Source organism: Brassica napus, chromosome A9 (assembly GCF_020379485.1).
Source record: "Brassica napus cultivar Da-Ae chromosome A9, Da-Ae, whole genome shotgun sequence".
NCBI classification, from domain to species: Eukaryota; Viridiplantae; Streptophyta; class Magnoliopsida; order Brassicales; family Brassicaceae; genus Brassica; species Brassica napus.
The window spans coordinates 42,517,942-42,535,781 of record NC_063442.1 but is presented as its reverse complement, the minus strand read 5'-3'; the positions used below and the strand labels follow the sequence as shown (position 1 = coordinate 42,535,781).

The 17,840-nt window shown below is 36.3% G+C and overlaps 4 protein-coding genes across 4 annotated transcripts; 1 reads left to right on the top strand and 3 right to left on the bottom strand.

Moving 5' to 3' along the window:
* Positions 1-1,159: 1,159 nt before the first annotated feature.
* LOC106435834 (F-box protein At2g32560) lies at positions 1,160-4,081 on the top strand. Its single transcript, XM_013876759.3, has 6 exons — positions 1,160-1,619; positions 1,724-2,704; positions 2,796-2,875; positions 2,958-3,136; positions 3,219-3,293; positions 3,757-4,081. The coding sequence occupies exons 2-6, from the start codon at positions 2,102-2,104 to the stop codon at positions 3,942-3,944; spliced, it is 1,125 nt and encodes a 374-aa protein (XP_013732213.2). The 5' UTR covers positions 1,160-1,619; positions 1,724-2,101; the 3' UTR covers positions 3,945-4,081.
* Positions 4,082-4,103: 22 nt separating this feature from the next.
* Positions 4,104-7,723, bottom strand: LOC106435833 (aspartic proteinase A1). The gene is made up of 14 exons (XM_013876757.3): positions 7,612-7,723; positions 6,693-7,046; positions 6,544-6,604; positions 6,246-6,340; positions 6,043-6,155; positions 5,782-5,950; positions 5,657-5,696; positions 5,467-5,531; positions 5,279-5,392; positions 5,103-5,167; positions 4,866-5,022; positions 4,655-4,774; positions 4,482-4,570; positions 4,104-4,385 (listed from the first exon to the last, which is right to left on the bottom strand). Exons 2-14 carry the CDS (start codon positions 7,038-7,040, stop codon positions 4,301-4,303), a joined length of 1,521 nt encoding a protein of 506 aa, XP_013732211.2. The 5' UTR covers positions 7,041-7,046; positions 7,612-7,723; the 3' UTR covers positions 4,104-4,300.
* Positions 7,724-11,692: 3,969 nt separating this feature from the next.
* On the bottom strand, positions 11,693-12,777 carry LOC125578603 (50S ribosomal protein L7/L12-like). Its single transcript, XM_048741815.1, has one exon. It carries the CDS (start codon positions 12,494-12,496, stop codon positions 12,038-12,040), a length of 459 nt encoding a protein of 152 aa, XP_048597772.1. The 5' UTR covers positions 12,497-12,777; the 3' UTR covers positions 11,693-12,037.
* Positions 12,778-14,838: 2,061 nt separating this feature from the next.
* LOC106435826 (EP1-like glycoprotein 4) lies at positions 14,839-16,653 on the bottom strand. Its single transcript, XM_013876750.3, has one exon. It carries the CDS (start codon positions 16,336-16,338, stop codon positions 15,001-15,003), a length of 1,338 nt encoding a protein of 445 aa, XP_013732204.1. The 5' UTR covers positions 16,339-16,653; the 3' UTR covers positions 14,839-15,000.
* Positions 16,654-17,840: the final 1,187 nt, after the last annotated feature.

Genomic DNA, 17,840 nt, shown 5'->3' with positions numbered 1-17,840 from the left:
CAAGTCGTGCGTTATGGGAGTGACACATGTCCCATTTTATATATGGGGCCAAAATAAAATAAAAGGCTGTCAGGGGTAATTGAACCCATCACCTCCAGCATTGGTAATTTCTCTTAGAACCACTAGGCTAAAGTCACTTTTTATAAATATGTGGCCGCGAAAATACTTATTATCGTGTCGGCTGGAAGCCCATGCTTCTTCTGCTTGTGGCCAGGGCCGGCACTGAACTGACATCAAGACGAAGATCGTGAAGTTAAAAACTTTGCTCCAAACAGTTTTGCAATGTTTCCAACCTTTATAACTTGGTGCATATAATATATATCAAAATACATTTGTTGTATACGCTTTTATTAGTTTTGCTTTTAAAAGAAGGTATTTGCAGTTATAAATGTTTTGTGCCAGTGAAGTAATGGTTGAAAAACCTCTATACATATGTCATTTTAAAATAACACCCAACTTCTATATATAGTCAATACATATGTCCATGTTATATTCTAGACTAAATATTTTCTCTTTTAAAAATATAGAAGATCAGCTTTCCGTCGAGTATCTCTCCGGTTGTAACCAGTTTAGCCCAGCGGGCGTTTAGTTTTAATATAAGCATTTGTTGTTCAAAAAAAAAAAAAAAAAAAATATAGAAAACAGTTTTTTTAGTCTACAAGCAAATGTTGTAGAGCAAGTATGCATTATACAAAATAATATATATTTAAAATCCATAAGCAAAAACATAAAAGTTCATATAGGCCTCTTTCTGACACATGCACACTCCACTATGAATAAGAATTAAGAAAAAAAACAGTATTGTCATCAAACTTTATCACAAATCCACATTTGTACATCTATAATTATGAGTTGGACAATTAGTTAATTTGATTCAATACCAAAGCAAGAATAATCGAAAAACAACTATACCACCGCATACTAATAAGTAACACATAACAGATAACCAAATTCTTGAATCTTAAAACAAATTTCAACTCGAGCATTTAGTGAATATCAAATTAACTAATATTCCGCCCGTAGGGCGGGCCGACCCTAGTATATATATATATATATATATATATATATATATATATATATATATATATATATATATATATATATTATAGTAAATTTTGAAAATTTTATGTGTTAAGTGGAATGAAGATGATTGGATACATTACAAGCATCTAGACCGGGTATACAAACTTATGACTCTTTCTGCTACCATTTTCTAATCTCAAGGGACGATGTTGTTCCTTTTCCCCCATTCTTTGTGTGTTGTTGTGTAAAGATGTTTACAGGCTGTGGTACCACAGGGAATGGAAATTGGATTGCTCTCTCTATTTATCTATTTCTTTGGTATTGCTGACAAAAAGGGTAAATTAGCAGTAGCCTCTCATCTTTATCACAATCCAAGTTTTTGCTATTTTGCATGAGAGATTAGATAAGAAAATAGATGATTTTTAAAAATGGGGTTTTATAAGAGGGGAAGAGTTTATTGTTTGCATATTTTGTTGGTCTGTCTGGTATCTTGGGCTGTTGGGAGGAGGAAGAAGAAAGAAATCTGTTTCTTCTGAAGAAGGTGGAGGTGCCAAAACTCTTCAGGCTCCTCTTCTCCTTCTTCATCCTCCTTATTGGTTTGTTTATGTTTTTAGAACAATTAATAATAAATTATAGGTTTTCTTTAAAAAAATTTGTTTATGATTTTGGGTTCATTGAATCTTTTGCTTTTGGTGTTCAGATCCGATTCTCTCTCTCTTCTACCACTGCCCTTGGAAATCCCAATGACACCAAGTAGACCTTTTTCTTTAAAAAATATTTTATAAATTAATAAATAACACCCTTCGGCGTAATTGGCACATTCTTTACGCATTATCTCGGTTTTGTCTGCAAAAGTTTGGATTTTTGTAAAGCCTTTTCTTTCCTGTCATCTGGGTTTTTGTGGGGTCCAAACCTCTCATCAGCTTCAAGTTCCCAAAAAAAAGAAAATTGTTTATTATTTTTCATAAGTTGGTTAGGTAATCTCTCAATTCCTATTGGTCATCTACCTATCCCCTCCTTCCATTTATACTCTCACAAACAGCCACAACAGATCAAAAAGACAAAACACACCAAAATAATGCTTCTCTACTTTCTCATCTCTTGTCTTTCTTTCTTTTTCTTGTCCAAATCTTTCTCCCTCCCTCCATGGGCATCTGAGACCAAAACCTTGCTCTCTTTCCACCTCTCCAAGAACCTCCTCTTCACCAACACTCTCCATCCAACCACCAAACCTGATCCACCCTCTCCCGCGCTAGACCAGATGACAATCCTCGACCTCCCTGACCTGGCTCTCGACCGCATTCTCGACCTCCTTCCACCCTCTGGACTCTCTAGTATGGCTATGGTTTGCAGCTCCTTTAGGGAGAGGTGCGTGAATGATCATCTGTGGGAGAAACACTTGGTGAACAAATGGGGCAAGGTCCTTGGCCCTGCTGCTCATAGAGAGTGGAAACGCTATCTCTCTTCTTCCTCGAGTCACCTTGATTCTTCTCCTCGTCACCAAACTAGTCATCATCCTCTTGGGTTTGACACAATCATCTCTTGTCTTCGATCTATTTCCTCTGTTTTGAGAGATGGTGATAGACAGAGGAAGGCTCTGCCAGTTGATTCCACTATGAGCTTCTATATCTCCCTTGAGACTGGTCGGTTTTGGTTCCCAGCTCAAGTTTATAACCGTGAGGTAATAAAATAGTTACTCTATTTGAGTTGGTTTCTAAGTTTTTTTTTATGGATGTGATCATTAAAGTGGTGTCGTTTTGGTGCAAGAGCAGAATGGGCATGTTGGATTCATGTTGTCATGCTATGATGCGGAGCTCAGCTATGACACTATCACTGATACTTTTCAAGCCAGGTAAAATAATAAAATATATATGATGATCACATTTGACCACAAGTTATTCATATAACGTAAACTTCTGTTTGGGGATTTTTAGGTATCCACCACATGGCAGAAGAGCAGTTGGGGTTGAAAAGGGAGTGACATGGGAGAGGCTAAGAGCAGCTCCCCTTGAGGCGTCTCCTCATCATCTTCATGTGTCAGAGTCTCTAAACCAGTTGAAACCTGGAGATCACATCGAGATTCAGTGGAGAAGGAACAAAGAGTTCCCTTATGGTAAAATCTTTTGATGACTCTTTGGTTTTGAACATACTCTTGATTCTCAAACAAAGCTTGTGGTGATGATTTGTTGTGTTAGGATGGTGGTATGGTATCGTTGGCCATTTGGAATCTTGTGATGGGGATCTCAACCATTGTCATTGCCATCTTAGTGGTGAGTTCTTCTTCTTCTCAGCTTCATGTTCTGTTTTTACTCATCTCCTCCATTAAGTTCCTAAACTTAGTTGAAAAGTGTGAAAATTGAAGAGACCTAATTCGAGCATTGGTCCCAAAAAAGACAAATGATGATAATGATGGCGATATGTGTTGTTTTTCTTATACATTTTGATAAATGTGCGTATTCAACTGATGTTGAAAGCTCTACTTATGTCCTCATCATTGGAATCTACATTACCAAAACTCAGTCACTCAAAATCTTTTCTTTGGTTGGCACGTTGCATCACCACAGAAAGTAAAAATCAATTATAAAAGGATCAGATGGGTTTTGTTTACTTGCATCTTAATCATGCCTAATCCCCTAATCATATGGCTAAACCTTGTTTATTAAGGTTGTGAAAAAAGATTATTATTGAATTGATATGTTGTGCTAAATGGTCAAGTATTGATGAAAAAAACAGAGACGGTGGTGTTGGAATTCAACCAGTACACAGTGGGATCAAGGTGGAGAAGAACGATGATCAACAAGAGTGATCATAGAGAGGAAGGTAACGAGGAAGACGGTTTCTACGGAGGAATCCGAAAGCTAAGTTGTAAAGAAGAGATTGCAATGTGGACACGCCTCTGGCCATCCTCCAACTTGGAGTAGCATGAAGAAGAAGAACAACATCATTGCGACACAACCATTGCACGGAGTAGTAGGATGTCAATTTTAGATGTGCATACTATTGTATCCAATGTATGATTGACAGTTGATTATATTTATTCGAAAATAGTCGATTTTTCTAGTGTTTGCGGAAGACATATATAACCACAAAGGTAGTGAGACTTTTATTATAGAAGTTTTTCAACATCGAACTTAGTACATATACAAAGCCATCGTCTTCAAAACTACAAAGGCAACCGTTCTACTACTACTAAGACCCAAGTCTTTTAGAACACAACATTCGAACACTTGCAGAGACCGATTGTTCACATAAACCAAACTACAACCATACTTGTGTTTTACACTGCCTCTGCAAACCCGACTTGCTCTTTTCCAAAGTCAAACACGGTGTGGTATTTTCCCATGAACACATCTCCAAGGATCCTGTCACATTTTACAATCATTCTTCCGGTTAGTAACAAAAATATACACCAAGAAAAGAGATGAAAACTGTTATGCGGTATAGAACCAATTATTTACCAGAGAGGTCCACGAGGTGGGGCAACGTCGAGTGCAATAAAGCCACTGATGCACTGCGCCGCAGGGCCCTCACCAACCTTCAGAACATACTGTTCACACCAAACCAATGCCAAGAGATTAGATAGAGTTCATAAGTGACCACTACGAGATATGAATCATGTTCTCAATCTTACCTCCTCTGGAGCGAGATCAAAGACTTTGCCTCCAATAGTGAGCGAAACCGTAGGCATGGTCGAGAGTTGTGCACAGTCCACTGCAGACTCTCCCATTGGGCTGGGAAGACGCTCGCATAGCTGTCCAGGAAAGCCACCAACATTAGCAAATCAGCAAGATCAGAACAAGAATGGTTTAACAGATTTTTATTAAAAGGTGCTTGTTGTTTACATCGTTGATGTAGTCTAATATGCGTTCCTGAGTCATGTTCTGCCTCAACTGGCTCTGTATCCAAACAACTGCCATCTCACACGCAGAACATGCGGCATCTCCAACACCATTGGAAGATTTGGCGTTTTCCTTGTCCACCACTGACTCAATGCCCATACTAAACAATAAAAGAAGAATCATAGTTAATTGCAATATTTATAATATATCAATTTTCTAACGAAACCACTGGAAATTTACCTGACATCACGTTTACCATCGAAAGTGCACAGACCAATCTGCGAGCAGATTTTCTTCGGCTGGGTCTGCAAGCCGGAAGGGGCACAGTAAGTCAATTTCTTTTACATAACGAGAGTGGTGTACACAACATATGATTTGTGACAGAGATTCTTAGCTAGTCTGATAAGCATACTTACCTCAGACAAAAGCAGATCCAAAATGGTCTGTCCGTACTGATCCACAACAGTCTTGCACTGCTGGCTAACAACTCCAGCTGCTCCAATAGCATGGTTGATCATGGTGATTACAGTCTACACGAAGAAAAACAAAAATAAGACATACTACTCTCAAGAAACAGCTGGAACCAGTTCGGATTCGTGCTTACTGTTGGACCCGCAAGCAAAGATGTTCCAGAATCTGCTATCGCAGAACAGCCACTTTCGCAATATCCTATATAACAATGACTCAAAACTTTAGATCCAGCGTCGCCAGCAAACATAAATAGCAAAACCTTTTTAAACGGTTAGGACCAGCTATATATATTTTAAAGAACGAGGCAATAATGTTATACATACCAGTGGGTGCACCGCCAATGAGAACATCACCCATATCAAACTATAACACACCAAAAAAGGGATTGAGTTGGACCATTGGAAGACGTTTATGACAAAACAAGGCAAGAGAGTGATATATAACAAACCTGCCAGTAACCCTTTTGTGTCACAGGGACATAAGTATGTTCTCCCTTGTAATGATTTGGATCAACACCTCCAAATACAAGTTCACCACCTTCTTCATCATCAGCGTTACGGTTAAGCCAAAATGAAAACACCGGCTCCTTGATGAGGCCTTGCTTAAGCATGTTGTACCTGTTATAAAACAAGTCATCATGGCATGAGCTTTAAAACTACAGGAATGTAGTAAGTTCAGCCCAATCAAGAGAAGAAAACTGCACGCGTACCAAACGGGAGCGGCATTGCCAACAGAGATCTCTTGGAATCCAAGACCAAGGATACCATCAAATTTAGCTAGAACGAATGTTATACCAGGCTCCTTGGTTGCCTCAATAAACTCCTGATATGATAGGCAATGATAAGAAGGAAGCTCAATGACGTAGCATATGTACGTAAAAGAATGTTAAGTAGGGCACGATAGAAAGCTTACCTGATCCTTGACAACTAAATCACCAACGGTGACGGCATCATTACTAAAGAACCCAGCAATCGCCCCAGTTCCGTAGTGAATTGCGGCGGATTTTCCTGCATCAAATATAAGCGACTTAGTTATAACATCATAGCTCACATCAGTAAAGATATTGCATCTTTGAACGAAGGTGAAGAAGATTCTCTACTAAGCAAATAGACATCACTAGAAACACATCCCACACTTTCAGAACACAAAACCACAATAAAGACTGCATAACTAAATCAGGGAAGAAGTTCTAAACAGAGAGAGAACAAACCATTCTTCTCATATGTGCTTGAACGCGAGGACTTGTATTTGGAATGGAAGAGACATGCAATCTACAAAACGAACCGAACACATTAAATTCTCTTCTGCAATGAATCCTGACCATTGTCAGCAATTATAAACCATAATATTGCTGCTCACCGAGAAATAGCATTTCGATGATGGCACCCAGAGGTTAGAGCTCCCAGTGTCAAAAACCACAGTAAACTTCTGCGGCGGAGTACCAATAGCGATCTCACCGTAGTACTGAGCATCTAAGTAATTCTTCAACGTGACAATATCAGCATCTCCAGAATCCCCAAGACCGTAACCCCTCAAGGGCTTTAACTGCTTAGAACCAACACGTGCCGCAATACGGCTTTTGGGATCCAACTTAAGTTTCTTCAGACCAACTCTGAAGGTCCCATCATTACGCTCAGCAGAGGCAGAGAGAAACAACAGGAACGAGACAATGAGTGACACAGCAACCGTTTTAGAGTATATTCCCATTTTCACCTATTCATCAACAACAAAGTCAGACCAAGTCAGAATCAGAGTCCCTACAATACGATATTAGTCAACTAAAATATAGTTTAAGAAACTATTTATATTGCAAAGGTACAATTTTTACTTGGTCTTCCTCAAACAGATAACGATGGACAAGGTAACACGCATTAAAGTACTAAAATTTATTTAGTCTCCATCAAACAGCAACCAAGCAAGCAATAGCGTAGAAGAAAAAACATCTCTCTTAGACTGATAAACTGATAAAAGACTTTTCCTTTCTAACTAAAACCCTGATTACAACAAAACCCTAGAAACTAACACCAGAGCGTCACCGCTGTTAAACCATCTCAAACGAAGGATTCATTATGAAATTGAGATCATAACAATCAATTAGCAGACAATCAAGAGGATGAGCAAACAAAGTCAAAAGCTTTCAAAACAAAAAAATCGCACTGATCGAGCACGATTACTAGCGAAAAAGTAAAATTAACCACGAAGGAGAGACGAAATCAACTAATCGGATACCGATTCACATCGAAACACAGAGAGAAGATAAGGAGAACAGTACACTCACCGAAGCGAAGGCTCGAGATGCTCTGAAAATGAGGAAAGTATTGATGAGATATTTATTGAAAAGAAGATGACTGTGACGAGGGAAGACGCTAGAGTAACAGGGGTGTTCGTTAGACGACAAGTACAGCGGGGCCCACTTTTGTAATTGCGTGCTTAATCCTACTTTTATCAGCCGTTCGATTCTGTTTCGTGTAGAAATACTTACCATATCAGCCGTTGGATCGAACTTAATGAATAGTAGGATTACTTCGTTGTCCAATGGATATGAATGTTTAACGAATCAATTTTTTCTTATTTTTAGCGGAAAATATAATCTCGTGCTTACGGAGTTGGATGGGACTAAGTGCTCTAAATGAATCTTAGCCGTTGATTGAGATTACTCAACTTATGGTTCACATTTCTATAATCTACTCTAAAGCCCAAGTTTAAAAAAAAAAAAAGAAAGGTATACCCTCACATGGACAATGATCACTGTAAAGTTTATATTTTGGGCTTTTGTTAAAATAAATTAGACCTTTTCAAACCCAAATTTTCGATCCAAACTAAACTTGTTTCTTTTGATAATATTTGTAGCGAAAACAAAATAAAAGAAGAATGTGATAATATTTGTAGCAAAAACTAAATAAAAGAAGACTGTGATGATATTTGTAGCAAAAAAAATAAAATAAAAGAAGAGTGTGATGATATTTGTACTGAGATCTTCATGCTGCATGGTTCACGTACGTTTGTTTTCATAAGCCATATACGTCGCATTAATCTTTCTGATCCTCAGAGGATCGATCTTCTTCGGAATTCATTTTCTGCAGCTTCTTCGAACCAGCCTCTGAGGTTTCTTCCTGCCCAAGCAATCTCTTACCGCCCGGTTTCACGTTGGTATCCGGCGAGTTTGCCGGTATGCAGTCTGCACCGATGGACTTGCTCGTCCCAAGTATCTAAGTAATATATAAGAAAATAGCACAATTCAGTAATTTTTTAATTGATTAATCACCTATTGATTTGATCTATATAGTTATATATATTTGATTACCAGTTTCTCGTATAATTCGGACTGCTTTGCAAGTGCAGTGTTAGTCTTCTTCGTTTGTGTAAGCACTTCTTCAAAAAGCTGTTGATTCTCCTCATGTACATCAGCCAACTAAAATCAAATAGGAGAACGTATACGATCAATAAAATCAAATTTTCCGAAATTAAAATAGTAAAATGTGTAATATTAGTTATATATTATCTTTGTATGACATATAGATCTACTTTGCCGTTGTGTTTAAAAAAGGAACTACATTGTCATACATATATTTGGTTCCTCCGCGCGATTTCTTCATGAAGCTTTGGATTATCCAAATCCACCATCTGAAAAAGTACAAGTAGAACCGCGCTATATACATTAAAACAAACAATATAATCAAAAGAGGTTCAATTATGAAATGTTACTATATGATAAAATAAGAGAGAAATGTAACTAGTGTCACGGTTGAAATCAACATTTTGTACTCACGTTTTCTTCCGTGCGAACATCTTCGCAGGGAACAGAGAGGCTCACTGGTGAATTCACTTTTTCATTCCTTTGATCATCCGACTCCAGGCCACCACCATTTCCTCTGGAACTTGACATAGTAAACGAAGGAGTCGAACACAAACAACGAAGAGACAATTTAGGAGCGAGAGAGAGAGTGTGTTGTGAAGGCTTGTGTGTTAGCATCAGTGCTGCTCTCTCGTATTTAAAGCATCTCAGCCGATCCATTGTTCATCGCATCTGTTAACCTAAACCCCTTCAACTTTCTTGGAAAGTCATAATAAACGCCATAAATGAACTTCATATCAAATATTTATGATAATTAACTTGGGGTTGGTCGATTTAAAAGGGTCAATGATAATTAAGAGGAAACCCCTAAGAAAATAAGTTAACTTTTCAAGATTAATTAAGGAACTTACCTAGTTTAATTTTCAGGGTCTAGGGCTTAGTCTAAACTTCGTTGTGAGTACATGCATGTACTAGAATATCAAATATTGTGTATTTATATAATTTCCAGAGAAACCTTTTTAAATATATACATTTTGATATTCACAAGATCTCAAAAACATGTATCTAACATTTAGTTAAGCACGCCCATAACTCAAGATCCCTCAATGTATCAAAAGGAAGGTTGCGTTGTGTTCTTAAGCTCGAATCTTGTTTCACGCCTTTAAACGTAGTACTTATAAAGATTGGTCCAAAGATGAAAAGAGATAACGAACCCAAAGTAGTCGGAACTTCTTATTAGCAAAAAAAAAATATTACCTCCTCTTTCGCAAGCATTTTCACAGAACGACACGAATACGTGCCTATATTCATATAATGTATAAGTCATTACTCTCTCCAATCCACAGAAGATTGGTGTTGTACCGATTTCAATATCTGAAACCTTTTTGGATTCTCTGGGACTTATCCTTGTGTCAATGGATTGACTCGAAAAAGTTTAATAGTCTCTTTCGACTTACATCATAATAATTTAACAATCGTTAATGTCCAGGTATAATACTGATACATTAGTTAGTATCCTAATCTATGATATATGAGATTTGTTCTAGGTTTTTTCATATAGTTTTGTCTTGTGTTCTAAAGTTTGAGATATTTTGGTTATACTTCAACAATTATAAGGGACTTCTAGTATAACGTTCATGTTTTTAGAACAGTTTTTTAGGTTTAAGTTATGTAATGTCCGAGATAAAAAGGATATTTTTTCTGGAGCTGTAGTTGCAATCACGGGATGTATGCACAATATCAAGACCGAAGATGAACTGAATTTTTCATACTTCCTTTCGAAATTAAAGTGTTATATGGAGGAAGTTTTCATATATTGTTTACAATATATTTAGTCTACTTTGTGATTGCATATTCACGTATTGTACCTAGTTATATATAAACTGTATATGTTCTCAGCAAATTTTTATGGGTAGACGAACTATTTCCCCACGAAAAGTATCATATAGCACCAAATGTCTCCCGAACTATGACTACGTGCTGTTTATCCCCGAGAAAAAAGTTTGAAACCTATTTCTCCATGTATCTTGGTTTTGTCATGGTTTTGTAAAACCAATATAAAATCTTCAATCTCAGATAATAAACCGGACTAAACTAAACCATAATCAAATAAAACCCGACCAAACATAAATCTTGACCAGAACTAAAACCGAACCCAAATCTTTAATTTCAACGCATGAGTCTCTCAAAAAAAGTAATTTTGCTCAGTTTCGTAAGTTTTCTATGGAGAAGAAAGTTAGGCGTGAATATTTATTTGATGTTTCTTCTCAGAATAAGTTCACAGCTATGTTCACTGTCTTAAATTCAAACAAAAACAAAGCTTTAACCAAACAAATAAAGAACACACATCAGCAGAAAGAACAACGAAGCACAACAACAACAAAATAATTTTAGAAAATAAAGCCAAAATTTTCGAGAGTCACACATGAAGTAAGACAGGGAGTTGCTGATTTCAATCTGGGCCAAAACAAAAACAGCCAAGGGCCATCGACATTTGTTATCTCTCTTGATTCCTCCTGATTTCAATATCTAGATTCAGTTTGAATTTTTTTTCCTTTTCAGGATTTGTGAAATGAGAGAACTTTAATTTGGGGGAAATTTGTCTGCTCGGGTTATAAAATTAGGATTTTGGATTTTTAGTTAAGTTTTGAGTTGTAATTGGATCTTAATTCGGTTAGTCATTGGGTTAAAACGGTTTATGGTTTGCTTAAAAACAGTAAACCAATTTCATTTGAGTTCCATGGGATTTTCGATTGCAATCTTTAGATTCATGTAGAAATAAAGATGAAACTTTATTTTCATGGTGAAATAGATTTCAAATTTTTTTTCGGGGATAAATAGCATGAGGTCATCGTTTGGGAGACATTTAGTGCTATACGATACTTTCCGTGGAGAAATAGCTCGTCGACCCAATTTTTATGTATGTAAAAACTTATAAAAAGAAGATAAGTCTAAACAATATTTGTTCTTTAATATCGAGTCGAGGTAAGGAATTTTTAATAATTACTTAAACATCTATAATAATAAAGTTGCTGAGAAAGGCTCCTCCTGCGTCCACATCACCTCTCCTATTCTCATATTGTGCCACGTGGCACACTCTCTTCAATCACAAAAAATGTTCCGTCGCGTTGCAATCTATTTGGTTTTTAAATGTCAAATTCAGTGGCCCACTAATTTTTTCCTCATACTTTGACCAGAATTTATTTTGGATTTCTTTCAATAGGGGGAGGAGGCTAACAAAGTTGCCGTGCCGTTCGAGATTCACCAAATCCCAGCAGCTTCTTTGTAACGTTTGCAGTTTCTGTTTTCCTCTGCATTACTCCAATCATTCAAGTGATTTCGATCTCCTCCCACTCTCTCGCAATTAATCAGCCTCATCATCATCTACGGTAACCGATTGCACCTTCGCCTATAAATGTGTTCGGTGAATGCGATGAGCAACTACACCTCTCTGTTCTCGGAAAGAACACTCTCTGTTAAGCATCAACCCGATGGCGGATTCAAGAATTTTCCTAGCGGATTTTAAAGCTGGCTGCTGTTCAAACATTGCCGAGATCGTCGTGCGTCTTGGATTCTCATCGCCTCCGGATCCTTTCAGTCCCAGCTCCGTAAATGCTTTTATCTCCTTATTCACCTTAATCTTCGACGCCGCTTCAAACTTCTCCAGCTTCACATCAAAAGCTGTCTTCTCTACGGTTCTATTCTCAGCTGAGCCAGATGTGTGAGCAGCAAGATTATCAGCAGCTACAGACACAGTGGAGCCGTAACGGTTGATACCGAGTTTATGGCTGAAGAGAATTGGAATCGTAAAGCTAATCATGTTTAGTTTGAGCAAGCCGTCGGTGTTTTGGTCGATCTTCTTTGTCATGGTTTTAGGAGATCCGACAGTGGATAGGTGGCGAGTAGTGGCGGTCAAAAGCGTTGCGGTGGAGGAAGACGGTGGATCTTGATCAGAATCTGGAGATCAGAGCTCAGGTTGCATTTTTGCGTTCCGTTCGATTTCATTGCCCAGTTAATAGTTAAGGCCCATGGAAAAGACATCATCTATTAATAAGAAAAGAGACCGTATGTATAAGGCCCTAAAGGCCTAAAGTCCCTTAACTAGGAAGATGTCAATAACTCAAAAAATACCGTCAATGAAATTGTTCCAACGTGAGTTTTTGTTTTTGCAATAGTCCCTTGGTCATTCTTTCTAATAAGCACTAGCAGCCAAACAATAAACACACAAATTTTACGGTATATTCCAATTGATCTCATCTTGGACATGGCGCAATCTTAATTTAGATATGTATTCTAAAAAATATTTAGCTAATCATTTTTTTAACGATCATCCTCCATTTAATTCTTTGTAATACGTTTTCTTTAATCAATGAATATGCAAACTTATTTTACAAATTAGGCAAGAAAGGGACCATTAACCAATCATAATCCTTTTGTCGGAAAAATCAGTTAATTATAACACTAACTACACTTGGATGGTTCTAATGGTTACGCTTGAGGGACAGAAGTTGCCTGTCATTTTTACAAGAGAAAAAGACTAAAATAGCACTAAATCAAGTTTTTGTTCTCAAACTAGCACTCAAGGCCAAAAGTCACAAAAATAACACTCAAGGAGTGGGGTTTAGGGTTTAAAATTTAGGGTTTAGGGTTTAGAGTTTAGGTTTTAGGGTTTAGAGTTGAGAAGTGAGGTTTTGGGGATAAGATTTCAAATTTTGAAAAATAAAAAAATTTAAATTTTTCAAAAGATAAAATGCTATTTTGGTCATTTTAGTTTTTGAGTGCTATTTTTGTGATATAAACTTAGAAATGTGCTATTTTGGAGATTTGCCCTTTTTACAAACATGAACCTCCGATATTTCTCTGATAATCCATCGAGTATATTGGATAATTTCACTTTTATAATAGAGAAATGTTTGGAGAATAACAACGTTGAGGCAGTGCCGGTCCAACACTTTCAATGACTTTAGGGTTTGAAGTTAAAAATTTTATAAATAAAAAATAAATATTAAAAATTTGAAAATAAAAATATTTTAAATAGTTTCAAAAAGTATTTTCGAATTTCAAAAAAAAATTGAACACAAATAAAAAAAATCAAAATTTTTTTATAAAAAATTTTAAATTTGAAAAAATAATAATAATCTGAAACTGCAAAGAAGACTTATTAAATGAACATTTTGGTCATTTTCTTTCTGAGAATCTCTTTTTGTAACAAAAGTTTGAAAATAGTCTATTTACGAGAATTCTATTCTTAGTGTCACATGCACATAATATAGACAAATTCAGCTAAGTACAAATGCATAAAACAGTGCTTGATTTTAAGATAAACCTGCATATAACCCAAACAAAACAAACAAATACTCCTTAGTGAAATAAATAAATAACTCAAACATATTGATAAATTATTTTGGCAAACGGAACACCGAGTTGATCCCCCAAACTTAATTACTAAACTATTACCAATGTAAGAGGATCATTGTTAATTTCAAAATAATTAATAGCTCCCCTACGTTACAAAAACATACTCTCTCTGTTTCCGAAAGTAAGATTTTCTAGAATTTTCAATTTTATTAAGAATATAATAAATATTTACAATTTAATTTTCAATACATTTTTCAATAACTATCCACCAATAAAATTTAATTAATTCAAAATATTCACAATTAATGTTTCTCAAAAGTATACACCTTAAAAATATAGAAAATCTATTTTAGTGGAACAAGAATATACTCTAAAAAATCTTATTTTCGGAAATGGAAAGAATATGTCTTATAATTAACGCAATAAAATTTTACAACTGATTACACTACCACACCAAAGATGAAACGTCTTATTAATATAAATTTTACATGACTATAAATCAAAACCTCCAACACAAAAACAACAACTATCTCTTACACAAAATATGTAACAAAATGAAAGCAGATCAACCAACATCAAGTTTCGAACAACTCATTCAAAACATCCAATGAGATATCATCTCTAGAGTTATGTAGTCGTCAAGAACCAACATCAGACATGTCATGCCATCATCTCTAACACTGGCTGAAGCTGCTCAAAACAGCCATGATAACAAGAATTTCACACTCAAACTATTGACTATCCATACACTTGCAAAAAAAAAACTGCATATCAAATTTAAAAATACAATGGAATACAACACATAAATAATTGAAACAACATCCCGCCCATAGGGCGGGCAAACCACTAGTGATTGATAAACTTTACTTCATTTTATTAAGATATACGCTGAGAACCAGCATATCAATACTTAAAATAAGATAAAACCGATAGCAACAACTTTTAAGAAGAAAGGAAAACAAATGACAAATGTAGCATTGGTCAAAACGACACACAAACAAAGTAGTTGACACTTCAAATGGCAAGAGCTGAGTTCTTGTTAGCATTAGGAGCCTTGACATAAGCAACGAGGGAAGCATCTCCGGTTCTAGTCAATGTCTTGAGCTCATAACCCAACCAACACCTCGAACTCTTCCGATTGTAGAAAAATCCTAAACACTTACAATCTCTCGTACACTTGTCCCCACACGCTTTCTCCGTCGTCGACGAGCCTCCGTTATACTTAGTCATAAAACTATCTGCTCCTTCAATCTTGAAGTAATGAAACGTCTTGGGATCGCAACTAGTCAGACTCGGAGTCTTACAAGTAGCCTCGTCCCAACCAAGAAGCCCTTTGTCGCTAGGACAAGCGTTACACTGTCCTTTCTTACACAAACCAAACTCACCACAATGCTCAGCGAGTCTACACTCATCATTACCGTCAGTATCGGCGTTTGTAAACGCCGTGTATGTAACGTCCCAAGCGGTAGAACTCGCTGACGTACTGTAACTCCAAACTCTAACGTTTCCATCTGATTCTAACCGAAGAAAACTCAACGTAGCGTTGTGTTTAGGCCGCGAGAGGAAAGTCGAGACGTTGAACTGAGAACCAGAGTCCACACCTTCCATGTGTAGACCCCACGTGGTGTCCGAATCCTCCACAGCTTGGAATGTCATTGACTGTAACTGAGTTATCTTGGTAAAGAACTCATATTCGTAATACGCGATTGGTTTCGGCGTTTTGTTTGTCGTGTAGTACAGAACTAGCTTCTTGGCTTCCATCACGAGACTGTAAGGTCCGTTTGCGTTGACCGATGGAGACCTTCGGCTCACGAGCTTATTCTGACCGTTGGCTTTCAAAGACTGTCCGACAAGAAGTGTGTCGGTCGGTGAATCAAAGCTTTGCCATACGAACTTCCCGTTGGAGTCGTATATTACCATATTGCCATTCTCCAAGATTTTGATACCAACGGCGTTTTTGTTAGCCGTGTTCGTTTGCCACACCACACGACCATCGGCTTCGGCGAGTACTAGGTTTCCGTCTTCACCGAAAGTCAACGTGGCGTCTTCTTTGACCGGAGAGTCTCTGTTTGCTTCCCAGACCCATCGGAGAGTTGATTCTTGGGCTCTGTTTCCGATTCTTAGAGCGAGAGTGTATGCGTTTGGAGTTGTGTTGTAGAAGCAGAGACGGAAGTTGTCGTTGAAGGGTCGGAAGCCACGTACGTCGGCATTGTATTCAATGGGACTGTAGTCGGTGTAGTCTCCTTCGTTGACAACTCGGAACTGCTCATCGATGGGGACTTTGGCTTGTGCTCCGGTTAAGGAGAAGATGGAGAGAGTGAGGAAGATGGCTAATGTGATTGAGGTTTTCATTTTTTTTTGTTAAGTGTGTTTGATATGGATTTGATGTGTTTGAGTGTACAATGTGAGCTTCTATTTATACAAAACCAAGGAAGTGTTTTAAGAAGTGTTTTGACTCATCGATGACGAGTGCTTGATGGTCTTTTTTGTTTTTTGTTAACTTTGGAATGTAGATATTCGGTGTAAAGTGAAGATTTATATAGTATATATTTAGCAAAAATATAACATGTGTCTTTTACAAAGCGAGTTAGTATTGAATTATTAATCTTATAACTTTCTGTTGAGTTTCAATTATACCTCCTCTGTTGAACTATTTGGAAGTGTACGTGGGCTGCGCATTTGAGGTAGGACCGACCAACTACTATTTTAATTAAGAGCCATCGGGAATATGCTGTTGGTCGGTTCCCTCGTCCCGTTGGATTTTTTCTTTTTGATGATTTGTTGACGCCCTGTTGCATATAGGGATGTCAATTGGGCACATTGTCCATGGGCGGCCCATGTCCAAATCGATATGGACTAATATGGTCACGCCCAAATATGCCCGAAATATTTCTGTCCAAATGGATTATGGCAGATGCGCCCAGAGTCCAATGGACAAAACCAAATGGACATGGGCTGCCCAAATACGCTCATATTTAAAAAAAAAAAATATTTAAAATCACAAATATTTGGGGAAAAAGAGAAGGAAGGTGAAAAAGAAGGTGGAGGAAAGAAGAAAAAGAAGTAGATTAAGTGAAGGAATGAAACATGAAATTTAAGTATCTTTTGGCTTTTGTAAATATGGATTTTAAGTTTAAGTTTAAGACTTTAAGTATCTTTTGTGAAACATGAAATTTAAGTTTAAGTATGTTTTGTAAAACATGAAATTTAAGTAAGTTTAAGTATGTTTTGTAAAACATGAAATTTCTAATATGTACATCTTTTAAGTTTGAAAATTAGACATCTATATTATTAAAACTGAAGTACCCTTAGTACTGTTTGGAAACAAGGATAAACAAATAAATGAGAATTGTTTGGAAACATGGATAGCAGATTTATTACTTTCTTTTATTTACACATTTAATCATTGCATTTATAATAAATGACATATTTCCTTTTTGTATTTTTTTATTTACAGATTATACCACTACATTTAAAATCAATTTAAATTAATTAATTACAATGGTTGTTGTTTCTTTATAGTGAAAATAAAAACACAACTGAAATATATAGTATATATTATATAAAAGAATTTTAAATATAGCATTACTTTATTTAGTTTAATCAAATATAAAAAATTGGAGAGTTCAATTTTCAAGAAAATAAAATATCATAAAATTAAAGATAATTCATAGAAAACTAATGCAAAAATTAAAATTTTAGGTATGTTTTTTTTCTTTTGAAAATAAATTCAAAAAAAAAACAACAGATCAATATATGAATAGTACAATTACATCAATTTAAATTAATTAATTACAATGGTTGTTGTTTCTTTATAGTGAAAATAAAAACACAACTGAAATATATAGTATATA

Bases quoted from the DNA above. Each gene is read 5' to 3' on its own strand.
- LOC106435834 (XM_013876759.3), top strand. From the start codon at position 2,102: ATGCTTCTCTACTTTCTCATCTCTTGTCTTTCTTTCTTTTTCTTGTCC. The intron at 2,876-2,957 runs GTAAAATAATAA...GGGGATTTTTAG, and splicing joins ACTGATACTTTTCAAGCCAG to GTATCCACCACATGGCAGAA. The intron at 3,137-3,218 runs GTAAAATCTTTT...TTGTTGTGTTAG, and splicing joins GAACAAAGAGTTCCCTTATG to GATGGTGGTATGGTATCGTT.
- LOC106435833 (XM_013876757.3), bottom strand. From the start codon at position 7,040: ATGGGAATATACTCTAAAACGGTTGCTGTGTCACTCATTGTCTCGTTC. The intron at 6,156-6,245 runs GTAAGCTTTCTA...CTATCATATCAG, and splicing joins ATTTAGTTGTCAAGGATCAG to GAGTTTATTGAGGCAACCAA. The intron at 5,697-5,781 runs GTTTGTTATATA...GGTGTGTTATAG, and splicing joins CACAAAAGGGTTACTGGCAG to TTTGATATGGGTGATGTTCT.
- LOC125578603 (XM_048741815.1), bottom strand. From the start codon at position 12,496: ATGACAAAGAAGATCGACCAAAACACCGACGGCTTGCTCAAACTAAAC.
- LOC106435826 (XM_013876750.3), bottom strand. From the start codon at position 16,338: ATGAAAACCTCAATCACATTAGCCATCTTCCTCACTCTCTCCATCTTC.